This window comes from Fukomys damarensis, unplaced genomic scaffold (genome assembly GCF_012274545.1).
Source record: "Fukomys damarensis isolate Sample0158 unplaced genomic scaffold, DMR_v1.0_HiC HiC_scaffold_37, whole genome shotgun sequence".
Lineage (NCBI taxonomy): Eukaryota > Metazoa > Chordata > Mammalia > Rodentia > Bathyergidae > Fukomys > Fukomys damarensis.
In genome coordinates this window covers 5096620-5116794 of record NW_022900949.1, presented here as the reverse complement: position 1 = coordinate 5116794, position 20175 = coordinate 5096620, and the positions used below count along the sequence as shown (strand labels likewise).

General features: G+C 39.1%; 2 protein-coding genes across 2 annotated transcripts; both read right to left on the bottom strand.

The window, feature by feature from the left end:
• Positions 1–5362: 5362 nt before the first annotated feature.
• LOC104869656 (olfactory receptor 7E24-like) lies at positions 5363–10960 on the bottom strand. The gene is made up of 2 exons (XM_010635005.1): positions 10932–10960; positions 5363–6305 (listed from the first exon to the last, which is right to left on the bottom strand). The coding sequence occupies exons 1-2, from the start codon at positions 10958–10960 to the stop codon at positions 5363–5365; spliced, it is 972 nt and encodes a 323-aa protein (XP_010633307.1).
• Positions 10961–17335: 6375 nt separating this feature from the next.
• On the bottom strand, positions 17336–19729 carry LOC104869654 (olfactory receptor 18). The gene is made up of 3 exons (XM_033759446.1): positions 18846–19729; positions 18208–18417; positions 17336–17759 (listed from the first exon to the last, which is right to left on the bottom strand). The coding sequence occupies exons 1-3, from the start codon at positions 19685–19687 to the stop codon at positions 17336–17338; spliced, it is 1476 nt and encodes a 491-aa protein (XP_033615337.1). The 5' UTR covers positions 19688–19729.
• Positions 19730–20175: the final 446 nt, after the last annotated feature.

Genomic DNA, 20175 nt, shown 5'->3' with positions numbered 1-20175 from the left:
AATTAATAATGTGAAATAGGAAGTAAAGGGCTAAAGGTGTAGGGAAAGTGGGAAGGGTGGGGGAAAGGTAATAAGGGAGAGGAAAAAAATATGAGAGAATGAAAAAATGGAAATAAAGTGTTTGTAAATGGGGAAGGGAGGAGGGGGTGAAGGGAGGGCAGGGACAAGGGGAAAAAATGAGTATCAATACCTATCATGTAAAGGTACGGACCCCAATAATGGATGTAACTGCATTGTATACCTAGATTGTACCAATAAACTCAATAAAAATTTTAAAAAGGTAGAAAAAGTGTAATGAAATTTCTATACTTGGCCTAAGTACACTTTAAACTTTTATAATGATATTTTTGTGATGATTAAATAATACAGTAACATGAAGACTACAAATGTGAGATTAATGAACTTTCAACTATCAATGATACAAATAATTATAAGTCATAAGAAGCACCTTTGATATTCCTAAGTTTGTACAGGAGTATTTTAATCATCGCAATACAATATCAATAAAATACTTGTCATGTAAAGGTACAAGATCCCAATAATGAATGTAACTGTACTGTATACCTAAAATGTATCAATAAACTCAATGAGGAAAAAAAATACTTGCTTTGCATGACACGCTGAATTTTCCTTGATTCGGTATTCTACACTGCCATGGTAATATAATTTACTGTTTTCCTGATCATAGACCTTCTTATGTGTAGAAGGCTGATCCTGTATTTCAATTCGCTTGTTTCTGCTTCTTGAAGGAAATTTAGGCAAATTGTTTTTTTTTTTCAGGCCACACTGTGATTTAATTGGAAAACGTACCAAACAGAAAACTAAGTAAAATAATACAGATGCAATTGAAATCATGCCAGCACAAGAAAAATGTACATAAAATAATGCAAATACCTCTACAAATAATGTAATTCCCCCTCATGAATAAGATGATTACCTACCTTATATGGTTGTTCTAAGCATTTTTTTTCTTTTAAATTGATTAAATACTGGTCCTGTATAATTTATGAATGGATTTACTAGTGGATTTTTTTTTCAAATCCAGATATGCAGGTCTCAGACCAAAACCAATGTAATGAGAATATATGCATTGTAAGTTCTTGTGCTACTTTTGCAGACCAGAATTGAGAACCACTGTCATAGAATATTTCCTGGAATTCAGAAAATGTTCCATTATTATTATCTAATGCTATAGTAAATAATAACCACTATCTAGTAACATACAAATTTTTAAAAATATGAACATTACAACTCATATTTTATAGAGATCTGAAAAAATGACCTACTAGTTGGCATTCTTTGCATCTTTACATGATTTTATTCCATTTTTTTCCCGTGGGTATTTACTACCATAAATTTGTCGACTATATGATTTTCCTGTAAAAGTTTTCAAAAACTTGACGAAAAGTGCCTAAAGCTCACTCAAGAAGTGTACAGCACAACTTCTGTTATAACTGAAATGGACTAGGTTCCATCAGCAACTGGTTGTAAATCTCCCTGAGAAGAACACAGATCTACTGCAAATGTTTCAATTGATTCAAAGCATTACCTTTGAGATTGACCTCATTTAACTTCTAAGTTTATTATAAAAGCCCTCTACAATGTTTTTTGTGCACCTCTCCATGTCGCTTAGTAAAAATCTGTGAAATATATTCACGGGGCTTCTGATTTTCAAAACTTCGTATATATCAAATTTCACAATTATTCAATGACATTTCTTCTGCAAAAAACATTATCCTACGTTATCACTTACACCCTTTCTCTCTGAAGTAATGCTGCAGGAATATCTCTGGAGTATGAGGCATAATGTTCCATTTATGAAAATAAACAAAGAATTTTATCATCATATGGGGAATTATATTTCCACTTGGCTATGGTGGAGAAGATTGCTCTTAGATGGGAGTCAGGAAATAAATATTTTAGTTCCATGTTACTCACCCTCTTTGAGAGGCACCAATGTATGATTGTATCCTCCTCTCTGTGCTAAGGCTACTTGAAGAGGAGGAAAAGAATCCCAGCCATCTCCACGGCAGTGCTCAATCACTGCAAGTTTTTGTTTTATAAATAAAGAATTGCAGCAGTACGCAAGCAGAAGGAAATGTGGTAACTGTATTCAAGTGGCACTGGAGCATGGAACGATGTGAAACTCTAAAATTTGCCCCAGATGGGCACAGCATGACCTGTGGGCTTTTCTTTGTGCCTGCTTTTTTGTTTGGTCATGAACATCTCTTCAGTGCTATGAATGACTCATATAATCACATTAATGAAGGACATACACAGGGGCTGTTTTATCTTGTCTCCACCTCTACGGGGCATTCATGAAATGAAGGAATGTGTAGATGGAATGCACCAAGTGTGTCCAAGTCATGTTGATCACTTACTGTGAACAGGAGGGGCTCCATTCAGTATCTGAAAGACTTGATGCCTCTTCTGTCCCGAACAAGGAAGAGACAGTGGAGAATCAGATACAAGGCATAATACATTATTTATCTCCAAATTTATGCATATAACTTTTATGCATATAATTTATGCATATAAATAACTGCATGCATGAAAAGGACGGGAAAGCAGAAAGAATACACTGCAGTGGTGGCAGGAGAGAAATATGGGCTGAATTAGCAAGTGTGTGCTTTTCTCTGATCTTTACCTGTGATCTTTATCTGTCCTGCTTATGCCACATGCAGCGGGTGCCCACACTGCTCTGTTTTATGAGTTAACAGGAATCCCCAAAAGGAAGAGCACAGGCATTTCTTCCTGGAGTGCCAGCAAAGTGAAATGGATCAGTTGTGTCATGAAGAGGACAATCTTCCAATGCTCTGTGTCTGTAATCAGTTCTACCCAACAACTTACGGAGGTTCTGGGTCATCCATTTCTATAGGCAATAGTAAAGTGACTTGTAAATATAGGGAAACAAAACACAAGAAATAAAACAAGTTATATACAATGCAGGATTTCCATACTGGCTCATGATCTTATGGTTACTGCCCTCCTCCTCTACGCCCTTACTGTCACAGTCATCATCCTTTTGGAGTGCTTAAAAACATTGCAAAGGGAAGGGGAAGTGGGTGAAGGGAGAGCACAGGTATGGGGAAAAATAAGAACCGAGACATATCATGTAAAGGCGCAAGATCCCAATGATAAATGGAACTCTACTGTTTGCTTTAAATGTACAAATAAACTCAATGGGGACAAAACATTGCAAAGGAACTCATTTCTGTTACGATGTGTAAGACACCAGTGGGAAAACAGAATTTATAGAAAGAAATTTTGAAATAATAATTTTGCCTTCCCCACTATCTCCAATAACACACATTTTCCATTTCTTACAATGGGCATTTTGATTTTTATTCTTGCCCATGATTCCCCAAACTGTCATGTTTGTATGTATGGAGCAGAGACAAGATTTCACACATCCTTCCCATATCTATGAGTTACCTCTGTACATACTAGGTGATGCTGTTTCTCTGCTAGATAATAATCAAGGAGAACAGATCCAAAGGCTCTCCTATGTCTGTTGTCCAACTAACGCTCAGGTTCTGTCCTCAAGATTAAAAGTAATACAAATTCAGATGGGAACTTTATGATTCAGACCACACAGAGATGGGCAAATAGCTATGGAGCTCACCAAACTAAGAAGTAGCACGAGAAAATTACTCACAGTATATGAAATTGGAGGCTCAATGCACAGCACTCATAATTAGCGAAATTGGCCCACACCATTCCAATCCCTAAGGACTTTCTACTCTAATGACCAAGGACACAATAAGTAGATGTAATGAGAACCAAGACCTGTCATGTAAAGGTACAAGATCCCAACAATGAATGTAACTGTACTGTATCCCTAAAATGTACCAATAAACTCAATTAAAGCTGAAAAAAATAAGTAAATGTAAATATTTACAAGAGGGTTTGGGTTCTTCCTCTACTCTGATAACGGTGTGTCCTAATTACGTGGTATTTGTATATAATGTCTAAATATCTATCTGTCTTAATTTTACTTTTGGAGAAAATACACCTAACAAAAGACATTGCACGCACTTCTGTGACTTTAATTTCATTCACATTGTCCTGAAACACTCGACATCGTACACCTTCAGGAACTTTTCATTTTCTAATCTGAAAATTAATACCCAACTTTAAATTTCTCTATTCATCCACACAGTGCTATGCTATGGAAAATGATAAGAAATCAGTCACAAAAGCACAAAACTAACATGACCAGAGAGGAAGAACTTAAAAGTCTAGATGTTATGCTGCTTTGCTTTTTCCAAACTATACGTAAATGATTGTCGCAGGCCCTGAGTCTAGAATTTTTGTCTGTAGAGTCCTCCTAGGGTACTTATACTGCCTCTATTCTTCAGGCGATAGACAAAGAGATTCAGAACAGGCATGACCATAGTGTACATCATTGCGGCTGGCACACTGTTTCTGAGAAATTTTAGTACAGCTGAGCCATCATGTACTCCAACACTTGTTCCACACAATAATGAAACAACTGACAGTTTGGACCCATGAGTAGAGAAGATGTTGCTCTTCCTACTTTCATCAGGATAATGTTCAGAGTGGGGAAACAATTCTGTATTCTGAGAAAATGATCCATTAGATTGAGGGTGGGGAAGAACGTGACATTAGAAATACAGTTTAGGTGCAGAGATCCTGTCCTTGCTCCGGCCTGCATCAAGAGGACTGGTAAGGACCGGTCAGCTGCCTGGTGGACCCGCCCTCCCCCCAGCCCTCATCCTCACCAAGGCCTGCATCCAGCTGAACATGGAGGACCAGGTCAGCCATGCAGAGATCCCATCCTTGCTCTGGCCTGCATCAAGCAGACCGGTGAGGACCAGTTAGCTGAGAGGGCGCCTCTGCAACAATTTTTTAAAAAAAGGGATGATTGCTTACTATTATAAAACTGTGTGGGTTTAATGAACCCAGCTCATAATGATCCAATTCTGACCAAGTTGTTTTAATAGTATCTAAGGAATCCATAACATGAAAGGAAGAAAATGAACAACAAATAATTAATTTCCGGGAAAGACTTTGGGTTCACTCTTTATTCAGGAGAACATTCGTGGACAGTATACATGGCTTGTGCTTCTTGTTTTCTTTCATTGAAAATTTGTCTGCTTTCTATCTCTATGTTTTATTGTGAGAAAATATAGCACAGTTTTCCATTTTAAGTACTGTGAGGTTCAGTTTAATGACACATTGCATTCACAAGATTAAGAAATTTTTATTATCATTCATCTCTAGAAATTCATCTTTCCCAATGAAAGTCACAAACTAACCAAGGAGGCACAATTTGCAAACCTGGGTATTAAAAAATAGTACATTTTCCAAATTATATAGCAATCCACACATCATCAGTTCAGGCAATTTTACTGTAAAGAGTCTTCAGGGTGTTTTTAATGTCTCTGTTTCTCAGGCTATAGATGAAGGGATTTAGCATAGGGGCTAGAACTGTGTACATCACTGAGGCCACTGTCGTATTTCTTGAAGAATGTAACACTGTTGACCCAAGATACGTTCCAAAGCCTGTTCCATAAAATAAGCAAACAACTGACAAGTGAGAACCACAGGTAGAGAAGGCTTTGTACCTCCCGCCAGATGATGGGACTCTCAGAATAGAGGAAACAATTTTATAGTAAGAGAAAAGGATCCCTGAGATGGGGAAAAATCCAAATATGGCACCAACAAAATATATGATAATGTTGCCGGTATAGACATCAGAACAGGAAAGACTAAGGACTTGAGAAGGATCGCAGAAGAAATTAGAAATTTCTACATCCTTAAATTTGGTAAACTGCAAGACAACCAAATTGTGCAGCTGGGATTCAAAAATGCTAACCAAAAAACACACTGAAACTAAGAAGATGCAGACATGAAGATTCATAATGGCTGGATAACGCAGCGGGTGGCAGATGGCCACAAAGCGGTCATAGGCCATCACAGTTAGGAGCATGTCATCCATGCATCCGAAAATGAGAAAAAAGGACATCTGTGTCAGGCAGCTCTCATAGGAGATGACTCTGCTGTGAGTGTGGATGTCCGCAATCATCTTTGGAGCAATAGTGGAGGTGAAACCGATGTCAGCCAAGGACAGGTTGCAGAGGAAGAAGTACATGGGGGTGTGGAGGCGGGAGTCAGAGCTGATGGCCAGGATGATGAGCAGGTTCCCGAGCACAGCGACCAGGTACATGGACAGGAACAGACCAAAAAGAAGGGGCTGCAGGTCCGGATCCTCTGAGAGACCAATGAGCTGGAATTCTGAGATTTGTGTTAGATTTTGTGCTTCTATACTGCTCAGACACCTTTAAAAATAGAAAAGATACTTGGAAAAATGAAGCATAAAAGGCACTATGAACACATTCTTAATTCAAGTATTCATACATAACGCACTTTCTTTCAGTATCATTTCACATTTGTAGCAAACTCAACTCTTGGACCTCTTCCAATATTGGTTTTAGTACTATTTGCATCCTTTTATGTATATCTACTTTAGAGACCCTCAACAAAGTCATAAAACCAAAAATATTAGACATATCAAGTTCGTGATTACAGGAACATAGACCAATACTCTTTAAAGGAAAAATTGGAGAAGAAAATATTTTACCCTTTGGAGAAATAAAATTTATTGTAGTTAAAGGAATTATGAATAAGTCTAATAAGGCTTAAAATACTATAAAATATGTGAAGTCTAAATTGAATTGCTAGTTCATGATTGGAACATATTCTTTTGTGTTAAATTTTCTTCCAGTGTTCTATCACTATTAGGTTTTCCAATTTGCTTCCTTCACTATGTAAGTACTCACTTGGTGTTGTTTATCTTTTCAAAATTATTCCATATCTTTGGGTTTGGTAGTCTTCAAACTTTGAGAAATATGTTTTGTAGCTACATATATCCATGACATCACATGAGAAAAGTGGCATCAGTGTAAATTGTATCTTTGAATTTTTTGGTAGGCATTTTAAATCTTTTATTAGTATATGTTTGTGACGTGTAGCAAGTACATTTAGTTCAGGGAATAGACACATATACATTATACATCTTGATCATTTTTAGTTTCTCTCCTCTCAGGCCTTCCCTCTGTCCCCACTTGCTTTGATCTCCTTACCATAAGTAGAATTTACAACCTTATTTCTTTTTCTTTTCTTTTCTTGGGGTGCGTTAGGGGGGATCAAACTCAGGACCCTGTACTTGCAGAGCAAGCTGGTCCCTCCTTGTTTCTTAACGTGGCTCTTTTACCTTGCTGCTTACATTATTTATTCTGTGGATCTCTATTATTAGAGAAACCATGAGATATTTCACCTTTTGTGACTGACTTTTTCATTTAGAATTATGATCTCAAGAGGTAACCATTTTATTATAATTGACTCAAATTTCTCTTTTTTATGGCTGAGTAGCTCCACATTATATACAACTAACATTTTTTTTAATTCATCCATCTGCAGATAATTTAAAATAAGGATATGTTAAACATTTTTAACTTTTCCTTTATTTTGCACACTTTTATTTGCATCAATCTCATAAATATATTGTAAAGAAAGTGAGTCTTTACTCTTTTTCTTGCTTTATTTATTTGCTTTTTAATGCAGTTTCCTATATTGGCCTGGAAACATCATTTTTCTGAAAATAACCCATCTTGTATATAGTGGGGGACATTAGTAAAGTTAAAGCCTCCAGTCCAGATGTGATTCTCAAACTTTTAGTAAAATCTTCATTGATTTTCACATCAGTCTTCCTAAATCAAGGATTGCAGTTTTTTTACTTCTGCCTTCTGAAGGCAACTTGGCTTCATTATTTGGTCAGGTTTCAATAGTACTGAATTATGATAAAAGGCAAAGGAAGGAAATACAGGAACTTTTGAGGGCACACATGAAAAGCAAATTACATGGAAAATATATACATACTAATTACCTGACTTACAGGCTTTAATTTTTTCAAGTATGAGATTGCTAAAATAGTGGTTCTTGATCTTATAGATCAAAACATGTACTGCGTATGCTTTAAGATATTCAGAAATATAAACATTCAATCAGAATGTGTGCATATGGAGTTCTTTGGGGTCTTTTCTTCAGTCAGAGTTGGGAACAACTGCCTTAAAATATATCCTGGCATTTGGAAATGGTGCAATAACATTATCTGTTTTTACTATCAATATACCTATCAGTTCAAAAAATAAAAACATTTAGTAATATTTGCTTTAGAGCATAAATTCCTGTGAAATTTCAGTTCTTGGTGTCTGTGCATGGTTCCATCCTCCCGGGCACTTGTCCCTCAAGACAACTACTGTCTGGGACTTGGTGGGTAGATTTTTAAAAATCAATGTTTCCATGATAACATTAATTTTTAAGTCTGTAGAATTTTTTAAACAACTTGGGCCCCAAAGTACCTATAACTTATTTAGGTAGTGCACAACTCAACATCTATTGCCATTGGAATGCATTACTTCACAGTTACCTGTGCTTTTAACTCTACACACATCCACCTCTAATGCCTTAGTTGATGCTTAGATTTACCAGAGAGAAGAACATCATTTAACTTGTAAATTCATTATTATAACACCTCTTTCAAAATTCTCGCACCGCTCCCAATTTCACACATGTAACATCTCTATATACCACGCAGTCGGAGGATAGTTGTTTCGTTTCCCGCAATTGCTGGATGGTCAGTATTAATATTAATCACCCATATTTATTGTCCAAATGAATAACAGTCCCCATTTTATATATCATCATTTTCTTAATATGTATCATCAAAAGTATGCCTGAAGTCTATCTAGTAATAATCCTTCCAAGATAACTAATGAAAAAATTTAGATGGCATTGGGAATACTATTTTCCTTTAAGTCCCATAAAGGAGACAACACCGCGGGTGGATGTAAAACACTGAATAGTTCTGCTGTAACAACAGCATTCTGGGATGCTGAGGCAGGAGGTCAAAAGGTTCAAGCCCAACCTGGATAACTTAACAACTCTGTCTCAAAATAAACAAGAAGGATATGGGCTGGAGATGTGGGTTAAATCACCAGTATAGAAAAGAAAGGAAAAGAAGGGAGGGAAGAAAGGAAGGAAAGATTAAAGATTCTACAGAGAAATCCAATTTCCAAATGGCACTGGAGCCTCAGAAAGATGTGAAAGTTTAAAACAGGGCTTGGATCAAACAATGAGATCTCCCTGTTCAATCTGTATCTCTTCTGCTTTCTTGTGCCCAGGAGAATATCGATCATGGTATTTGAACAATAGGATGAAAGTGAAGACAGGAAAGCACCAAGTGTGTTCAAGCCTCACTGACTATGGCCAGGATTTGTCAACAAAGGGTGAAACTATTCAATGCATAATTTGTTTTCCCAGTGGTTGGCACTAAATCAAGTGTATATTGAGCTACATTGTTGTTAGTTTGATTTTTTTTTTTGACAGGATCTGGCCAAATTACCCTAGCTGACTTTGAACTGTTGGTCCTCCTGCCACAGCCTCCCATGCAGCTGGGATTGCCTGAGTCTGTCACTGTGCCCAGCCATGATTTTATTTTTAGTGCTTCCTTGCATCGACACATTGTAGGTTATGAGGAATCAGAAATGAGAGGTAGCCATTCCTCTCCAAATGCACACACTGTACACACAGAAGGGTGATATTGAAATGGAACATTATGGAAATAGGGAAAATAACTTCAGATCACACGATAGTTTAGTTGAGTGGTGAAAAGCTTGATCTTTCCTTTGCTGATAATAACTGTCTAACTTGTATTTGCCTCCATTTTTTTGCATTCAGGATAATTAATCACAGAGTGGCCTTTATTTAACCTGTACTCAGTGCAGTCAATTCAGCTAGAAATCAACTCAGACTCTGATTTTCAGACACCAGCAACCTTCCCTGTGCTCAAGGAATAACAATGGAAACAAACTCCAGCTGAAATATCACCGTCAGCAGCTGGACAGGGTTCCCTAATCGATTTCAGGGTCAACTTCGTGGCGTTTTAATCAGCAGTCCAGAGGTTTTAGCTGAAGGTCCAGGCATATGTCAAGTACATTTTTAACCTTGGCCTGCCTTCCAGAGTGGGAAGGGAAATTTTGAGACCTGAGTTTCAGTCTCCTTTTGAGACTGAGTGAGCGGTTTTCTAATATTGCAGGCGGAGACAGACAGGTGCCAGGATATTCTCGAATGAGCAAAGAGGAATACGTGTTCTGAACTATCAGATGTCCACACTCTGTGAGCTTCGTGATCAGTGGCTGTAATTCCTAAATGGATGCAGCTGGTATCGCCCACTGCCTTCCCCCGTGACCTGATAGGAACCTCCAAAAGGTATGCCCGGTGATGAAGGGAGTACTTCCTGGAGTGAAATGGAGAGGAGCATGTTTGATTTCTCAAAGGAACTATCTGCCACCATCCTCGCACCTAGGTGCCTTGTGGTCTTATCAGACACCTGCATTCAGTGTTTTAAAATAAAATACCCGTGACAAATTATATCAAAATGCTGGGTTCTTTTCTTTTCTGTCGGGTAAAATAAAAGGCACTTCTAGCGCAGGGAAGACTATGCAGATGAATCCAAGCACTCTACATATAGTACACAGGACCCAGCACCTGAACCCCAGGAAGAACTCAGTAACCGCTCCTGATGTTGAGGAGACTGTATTCGCCCTACGCCTCCTCATCACCACCTTCATAATCGTTTTGAAAGGCTTTGGAAACAGTCTACAGGTCCATTATCAGCTAACATGGATATGATGTCTTTGGGAAATAGAATCAATGTGGGAAAAAGCACCATTTTGAGCATTTTAGGTCATTCATCATAAACACGTAAATATCACAGTCCTCACAGTTCAGATTTTGAACATGTGTAATCTGCTACGCGGCGACCCAGATTGCCTCATTGTCCTCATGGTGAGGAAACAGTGTTGGTCACATTCCTTCCTCCGCCCACCTCCCTCAGCACTTACCGATTTGGGCTGTTTCTCTGCTGTGACATGATAAAGAGAATGCAGATCCCGTATGGTGCCCAGTGAAGGCTAAGGACCTGTTCTTGGGATTGATAGGAACGCAGTCTTGGGTGGGACCTTCCTGAGGCAGAGAACCAAAGGAGCGGTGGCCTCAGGATTGGTGTCACCTGGACTGGAATCATCAAACCACAGGGGCTGCAGGGACAGCTTCCTGAAGGAAGGGGCCATGGATAGATTTCTTACGAGTATATATAGTCTTGTAGGATCAATGAACACACTTTGTAATTGCCCAATTTCAACCAAGTTGTCGTACTCTCTAAGGACTTCCTAACATTAACAGAAGTAGAAGAGAACATTAATTTTCATGAAAGGCTTCTGGGTTCTCCCATGGCACACTTGGGAGGATATTTGTGCCAGCTACACACTGGTTATGTTCCTTTCTTTTTTCACAGATATACCTGCTTTTTATTTCTATTTCTTTGTTTTAGTAAAGTAGACATAATAAAAGTTTTCCATTTTTACCATGCAGCTAAGTGCCATTAATTACATTCATATTGTTGTGAAGCTATCACTATCATTTATCACCAAAACTTCATCTTTCCAAACTGAAAAAGCACATTCATGCAAAAAAAAAAAAAACCCTCTGCATTTATCCTTCCCCCAGATGCGGGCAACTACTACGAAATATCATGGAAACATTAAAGCCGTTGCAATAGAAAAAATAATGAGACCAGAAAGGCAGGATTTATAAATCTACAGGGTAAAATTTACTGCTTTTTTCAAACTACTTAACAAATGCATTCCACGGGTCCTGAGATTAGACTGCAGAGCCTTCACTGGGTGTTTCTAGTGTCCCTGTTCCTCAAAGTGTAAATGACAAGATACAGCATAGAAGTGATCACAGTATTTATCATTCGGGCCTCCGGGCTATTTCTAGGATAATTTGAAACACTTGTGTCCACCTGCACTGAGAAACCTATTCTGTAAAATAGGCCAACAATGCTCAGGTGAGATCCACAGGCGGAGAAAGTTTGTACAGTGAACCCTCAAGTTACAACTGGCCTGACATATGAACAACTTGAGATTAGGTAAATGGAAGATTCATCTGCCTCTTGTTATCTATAGCATAAATCCAGGGAAACACTCCAATCTCAACTGTATTGAGTTTCAACCAATTTGAGTTACAACCAGCCATAGGGAACCAATTGAGTATGTAAGTCAAGGGTCCACAGTATTTCTCATTTTATGATTGGATTGTCATAAAAAAGGAAACAGTTTTTTGTTTTTGAGACAGGGTCTCACTATGTAGTGAGACTGACCTGGAACTCACTATGTAGCTCAGGCTGGTCTCAAACTCACAGCGATCCTCCTGCCTCAGCCTCCCGAGTGCTGGGATTATAGGCGTGCGCCACCACGCATGACAGAAGGAAACAATTTTATAGTAAAAGAAAAAGATCGTTGCAATAAAAAAGAAACGCCAAACCGGTCATAGGCTTCAGAGTCAGAAGCACACTGTCCAGAATCCAAGAAGGATTACGTGAGTGAGGCAGCCCACGTAGGAAATTTCTCTGCTGTGAGTCTGGATGCCCATAACTATCTTTGCGACCATGGTGGAGACTGAACAGATATCAGCTGAGGACAGGTTGGAGAGAAAGAAGTTCATGGGGCTGTGGAGGTGGGAGTCAGAGCTGACGGCCACAGTGATGAGGAGGTTCCTAAGCACTGTGACCGGGCACGCAGGAAGCGCGCCTAGAGGATTGGCTCCAGGTCTGAGTGTTTGAGGGTCCCAGCTGATGGAATTCCAAGAACTGCACTGGACGTTGTGCTTCTGTGTTGCTTTTGAGAGAGAAAATTAGATGGGAAAAATAAGTAGCTGTCTTAAAGAGAAACGTAGGGAGATAGAGCCACACGCCCTCTGCAGGCGTTCTTTAGTTTAGGTTTCATTTTGTAGGGCTTGAGTGGCATTTCCTAACCTAAGGAGAGGCTCATCGAGAACAAGGTCCTGTGAAAGGGTTAGAGTAACTCCGGCCCGTGAGAAGGGGTAAAGGGGAGAGGCCTGGGACGGAGAGTAATGCCACGAGCCACGCCAGAGAGGGAGTCAGAAAGATTCTGTAGAGGGAACATCCGTGAGCAAGGCCAGCCTACCTGGAAACTCAACAGACACAGCCCGCCATGGATCTGCAGGGTACTTTTTGGCCCTGGAAGGAGATATTCATATTCACAGCCCTCTAAAGAATGTCTTTGTTGTGTTCATACCGATAAACATGACTACCTAATAGAAACATTACTTAACTATTTAACGTGCAGATTGTTTTTACGACAATCCTTTCAAAATTCTTCTATTTTACAGAAGTCCAAGTGGTTACATAACATGCTGCAGAAGGCTTGTTGTTTGAGCTCTCACGGCTGATGCATGTGTAATATTACTATCAACCACCTATAATCATTTCCAAATAAAAAATCAGTGATTCTTATGTGCATTGCCTTTTCCTTACCATGTGGATCAAAAAATCATTGAGATCCATGTAGTAACAGATGTTCCGAGATAACTAATCAAGGCATTTTATATCGCATCGGTGCGAGCTCCTTTTGACTCAATTGAGAAATAATGCTTTGGTGGGGAAGACAGGAAATGAGCATTTCAGTCCTGTATTTTGGCCTCTTACAGTATACAAATGTGCGGGAATTTTTTGACCTCTCTGTGCTCCTACTGCCTAAAGGAAACAGAGAGTGTCATTCTCCTCACCAGACAATGAGAGGTGGTAATTTTGGAATCTAAAACATACTGCACTGTTCAATTGTTTTTAAATAAAGAATTCAGTTGTTCAGGAAATAATAATTCTCCTGATGGATAAAATTGTCAAATTGCTCTGGAATTTTATATTGACATGAAGGCGTAAGATTGTCTCACCCCAAATAATGTTTTGCTACTCTTCTTTGTACTTCTTTTGCTTCTTTTATACTTGTGGAAATCCACCCCCCATGGTCTTTGTTTTGTTTGATTTTTTTTTTTTGAGACAGGGTCTCACTATGTAGTTGAGACTGAACTGGAACTCACTATGTAGTCCAAACTGAACTCACTGCTGGTCTCGAACTCACAACGATCCTCCTGCCTCAGCCTCCTGAGTGCTGGGGTTATAGGAGTGCACCACCATGCCTGGCCCCCACGGCCTTTAGATGAATTAGAGCTATAATGATTTTGGTCACACTACGGTGCCCATGTGCCTAAGATCTAGAAACAAAAGCTATTTTATTCCTCTCTAGTCTATGAGACATTCCTGAAAAGGATACAATTTTATGTAGGAAAACACCAAGTTTTTGAAGTTGCAGTGTTGGCCAAGATTTGGGAATGAAGGAAGAAACTATGCAATATTTAACAGATTTTTTATTTTTGATGCCTTCTCTGGAAAAAAAACACACTATAAGCTCTGGGGCATCAGAAGGAAACCCACTGCTTCTCCAAATACACACCACCTACCTACATAAGGGCAAAACCATAATACAACATTACAGAAATAAGAAAACAGTAACTTCAGTTCATGTATATTTTAAGTGAATGCAGAGATTAGTCTTCTTGTTAATAATCAATATCTAGTTTATATTTGCCCCAAGTTTGCGCCTTTGTCACAGGTTAACCTCCTAGAGAGAAACTCTTGTCTGTTTAATTCATAGTCAATGCTGTTTGAACTAGAAGCCAATTAGATGACAAGGCCGAGTCCCAGAGATGCTAACAAACTGGCGCTAGGTTAAACAACTTGTAAATGGAGCTGACAGCAGTGAAAAATAAATCGACAGTCTCTACGTTAGATGCACTGCCTTGAAAGCACAAGGGCCCGGGTTTGATCCCCGATACAAAAAAAAAAAAAATCCCTAGGTTAGATGTGCTAATCTTCTTCATTGTTTTCCAACCATCAGAAATACTTAAATACAGGTGCAAAGGTTTTGACCTCAGGTACAGTTTTCAACTTCTTGCAGTGTCCTGAGTAGGAAGAAAGTCAAGACCTGCCTTTAAGTCTCCTTTGGCAATTGAGAGGGGTGGTTTTCATCCAGCATGGACAGCTAAAAAGATAGCGTGAGGCAGGAACATGTGGAGGTCTGTGCTGTTGTCGTGGGCTTTCTCTTTCTGAGTCCCATGATTCTGAACTCAGCCATTCCTCCTATGGTTGACAGACCAGGTTTCACACGAAGCTTTATCCAATAATGATCAATGAGGTTATGATTATTTCCATGCTTATCTTCATCCTCATAACCCCATTTTAATTACTTTGATTGGCATATTTAATGTATACAATATAATGACATTCACCATTGGAAATTTGTGCCTGTGCATAATCCATCTTGGTTCTTATTTTTCCCCATTCCCCTGCCCCCCCTGCAACCCCTCCTTTCCTACCCATCTACAAAGACTCTGTTTCCATTATTTTTCATTTCCTCATATTAATTCCATTCCCTTCTTTCCTTTCCTCTACCCTTCCCATTTCCCCCTCCCCCTTTACACCTGTTCTTCCTATTTCACATTACCTATTGTACCTTTTAGTCTTTATTTACACTTTCAGCTTCTCACACTAGAGAAACTATTCCATATTTGCACACGTGTGTCCTGTTTCTATCACTTAAGAGTTTCACCTCAATGTGCATCCATTTAGCTACAAATATCTCTAATTTCTCATTTTTATGGATGAGTAATATTCCATTTTGCAACATTTTTAAAGTACTTAGAAAATACTTTGGAGAAACCCATTTTCTTTTTTTTTCAGCTTTAATTGAGTTTATTGGTACATTTTAGGGATACAGTACAGTTACATTCATTGTTTGGATCTTGTACCTCTATATGACAGGTCTTGGTTCTCATTTTTTCCCCTTGTCCCTGCCCTCCCTTTACCCCCTACTCCCCTCCCCATCTACAAACACTTCATTTTTCTTTTCATTATCTCACAAATTTTTCTTTTCCCTTATTACCCTTCCCCTACCCGTCCCACCTTCCCTGCACCTTTAGCTCCTTTCTTCCCACTTCTAAATGTCAGTAATCTTATTAGGATCTTATGTATTATTGCAGATTATTCACACCAGAGAAACTATTCGGTATTTACACATGTGCGACTTATTTATTTCACTTAGGGGTATATCTTCAATATGTATCCATTTTCCTATGAATGAATCTATTTTCTCATTCTTTATGGCTGATTAATATTCCATTTTATAGAAAAACCACATCTTCTTTATTCAGTTTCCAACAGATGGGCTAATGGGCTGTTTCCAAGATTTAGCTATTACAAACTGTGCCGCTATAAACATGGGTGCACATACTTCTCTGTGATATGATTCTTTTAGTTCTTTTGAAAAGATACCCAGCAGAGGGATGGGTGGGTCAGATGGAACCTCCAGTTCAAGCTCTTTGAGAAGAAACCCATTTTCTATTGTCTGCATGGGATATCTTTCACTATTTAGTGCTTTGTTCTACTTCTCTGCAGGGCCATGATATGATAATTCAGTATTCCTTCTCTGCCTAATTCCCGATGCAAACCCATGCTCTGGACTCAGAACAGACTTGCATGCAGGCTCATACCACAACTTTTGGACCCAGATAACCATAGTAGCAAGAGACATGGGTATGGTGCTTACAGGACTGGTGCCATCAAAGAACTTCTGGAGGCACAGACTGGATATAAACTATCACATGATCTTGAAGAATCAATGTATAGAGCTCACAGTTAACTAAATTGGTCCATCACAAACTCTAAGGACTCTCTAATACTAAAGGGAAAAAAAACCTGTGCTAAATTTGGGGGTTCTTCCTAGAATCAGAATTAGTTTAGTTAAATATTCATTTCTTTTGTTTCTTCTCGAGATTTATCAGTTCTTTTTGCTTTTGTGGTATCCATTTCTATTATGGTAAAACATTCAATTAAATAATTGATGATATTCACTATTGTCAGTAGCAGACCTCAGTGGCATGCATTATAATTATACTCCTATTACCATATGACTGTACATCCACCACCACATTCCGCTTCCAGAAATTGTTCATCTTCACAAACTAAGACTTTGCACTTATTAAAAGTCCCAATATTTCGCATGCTCAAACACTGACTACCACTATTTCACTATGATAAATGTGTGGTGATTTTTTTTTTTTTGGTATCGGGAATCGAACTCATGACCTTGCATTTGTGAGGCAGGTGGCATGTAGTGTCAATTTTATTTATTTATTTGTTTGTTTGTTCATTTGTAGTGATAATTTTAAATCTTACAAAAACAATGTGATCACAGAAGCAGTAAGTACCTGTATAAATGTTTAATTTTGCTATCTTGTTTACTCTATATTTATACTGCATGCCTGAAGTCCTAAGATTAGAATTTTCTACTGTGGAGTCTACTTAAGGTACTTTTACTGTCCCTGTTCCTCAGACTGTAGATGAACGGATTTTGCAGTGGGGTGACCAAGGTGTAAATGACTGAGGCCTCTCAACAATTTGTGGGAGTCGAGATACAGCTGAACTGAAGTACACACCAGTCAGTTCTTGTTCCATAAAATATGAGAACAACTCACAGGTGAGACCCACAGGTGGAGAAGGCTTTAACTTTCCTCCTGGTGATGAGATTCTCAGAATGGAAGAAATAACTTTACAGTAAGATAAAAATATCCCTGCGATGAGAAAAAAGCCAAATAAAACACCAGCAACATATTTTCCAATGTTAGTGAAGAAGTTGTCAGAACAGCCAGGATCAGGGAGTTGAGCAGGGCTACAGAAGAAATTGGAAATGACCACATCCTTGAAGTAGGTAAATTGTAAGACAATCAAATTGTGGAGAAGATTGTCCAAGAGGCTGAACACAAAAGCACAACTAAGAAACCAAAACCATGACGAGCTACTGTAGGGGGTGATGATGGTCACAAACTGTCACAGGCCATCACAGTCAGAAGTTCATCATCCATACATATAAATACACTAGAAAGAGACATCTGTGTCAGGCAGCCTGGATGGAGATGACCTCGCTGTGGATTAGGATGTCCACAATCATCTTTGGGACAGTGGTGGGGTTAAACAGATGTCAAACAAAGACAGGTTGGAGAGGAAGAAGTACACATAGCCTGGATGGAGATGACCTCGCTGTGGATTAGGATGTCCACAATCATCTTTGGGACAGTGGTGAGGTTAAACAGATGTCAAACAAAGACAGGTTGGAGAGGAAGAAGTACACGGGGGTGTGGAGGTGGGAGTCAGAGCTGACGGCCAGGATGATGAGCAGGTTCCCGAGCACCGTGACCAGGTACATGGACAGGAACAGTCCAAAGAGGACCGGCTGCAGGTCTGGGTCCTCTGAGAAGCCCAAGAGATGAAATTTTGAGATCTGTGTTAGATTTAGGTACATGGACAGGAACAGTCCAAAGAGGACGGGCTGCAGGTCTGGGTCCTCTGAGAAGCCCAAGAGATGGAATTTTGAGATCTGTGTTAGATTTTCTGTTTCTATATTGCTTGAAAACCTTTGGAAGAAAAATCATTGGAAGAAAAGATGCATGTAAGCAAGTATACTATATTTTGTATGAATTTTAAATTCATATATTCAAACATAAATTATTTGTACTTGGAGTCCATACACCTTCAGCAATATTTCTCAAACAATGTACCATTTTAACCACTTTTAGGTGCATAACTTGGTAACATTGACTACCGTTTTTTGTGTATGCATTGTTCTTATCCATCTCCAAAAATTTTACCCTCCCAAAAGAATTTTGCACCTATGAAGAACCTTAATCCTAACCAGTAACCAGTCATGAATCTGTTGTTATGAGACATGATAAATTGCACACATCACACTTCTGTAATACAGCCAAGGAGTCAGTTTTTGCAGGTGAGTTTTGAATCTTCTGCATTATCACATTTTCCAAACTACATTCTAAATAGATACTACAGGTCCTGGGATTGGACTGTCCAACTGCAGAGCATCTTCAGGGAGTTAAGAATGTCCCTGTTCCTCAGGCTGTAGATGAAGGGATTCAGCATCGGGGTGACCACAGTGTACATCAGGGAGGCAACCTCACCTGTGCTGGGAGAATATGACACAGTTGAACCAAGATATGTTCCAAAACATGTTCCATAAAATAAGCAAACAACTGACAGGTGAGAACCACAGGTAGAAAAGGCTTTGTACCTCCCACCCAAAGAGGGGATTTTCATAACAGTGGAAATAATCTTATAGTAAGAGAAAACAGTCCCTGACATGGGAACAAGGCCAAATATAGTACCAAAAATATATAGGACTATGGTTATGATTATAGTATCAGAACATGAAAGGTTAAGGAGGTGAGAAGGGTCACAAAAGAAACTAGCAATTTTCACATCTTTGAAACAGGTAAATTGTAGAGCAATTAAGTTGTGCAGCTGGGACACCAGAAGGCCAACAAATACAGAGAGCAAAAGAAACAAGACACAGAGGCGAGGGTTCATAATGGTTGAGTAATGCAGGGGGTGGCAGATGGCCACAAAGCGGTCATAGGCCATCAGAGTCAGAAGCGTGTTGTCCATACATCCAAATAGGATGAAAACAGACATCTGTATCAGGCAGCCTACATACGAGATGACGCTGATGTGATTTAAGATGTCCACAATCAACTTTGGGATTGTAGAGGAGGTGAAACCGATGTCAGCGAAGGACAGGTTGGAGAGGAAGAAGTACATGGGGGTGTGGAGGTGGGAGCCAGAGCTGACGGCCATGATGATGAGCAGGTTCCCGAGCACCGTGACCAGGTACATGGACAGGAACAGTCCAAAGAGGACGGGCTGCAGGTCTGGGTCCTCTGAGAAGCCCAGGAGATGGAATTCCGAGACTGTTGTTAGATTATGTGCTCCCAAAGTGCTTGACCACCTTTTCAGAAAAAATTCATTGGAAAAGTAAAATTAAAAATAGCACACAAAACTGAGTATATATTAGATTCAAGTTTGCAGAGGCAAAGTAGTTTTGCATTAGGCCCCAAAACTTCAGCATCATTGCTGTACTGTGGTGAACTCCAGAGGCAAAGGCTCAGTGTTGGCTGGTTTGTTTCCCATCTCCCCTGTACGCTCCTACTTTACAGATATTCTACTGCACAGGGTAAGCAGATGAAGACATAAAGTTCAGAAGTTCTTGACCCTAGTAAAATACCACCAGCATTCTTTTTTATGGAAAATATATAGAGAATAGTTAAGAAATCCTCATTTTAGCAAATGTGATTCTTTAGAAAAAAATTTAAACTCAACTATTC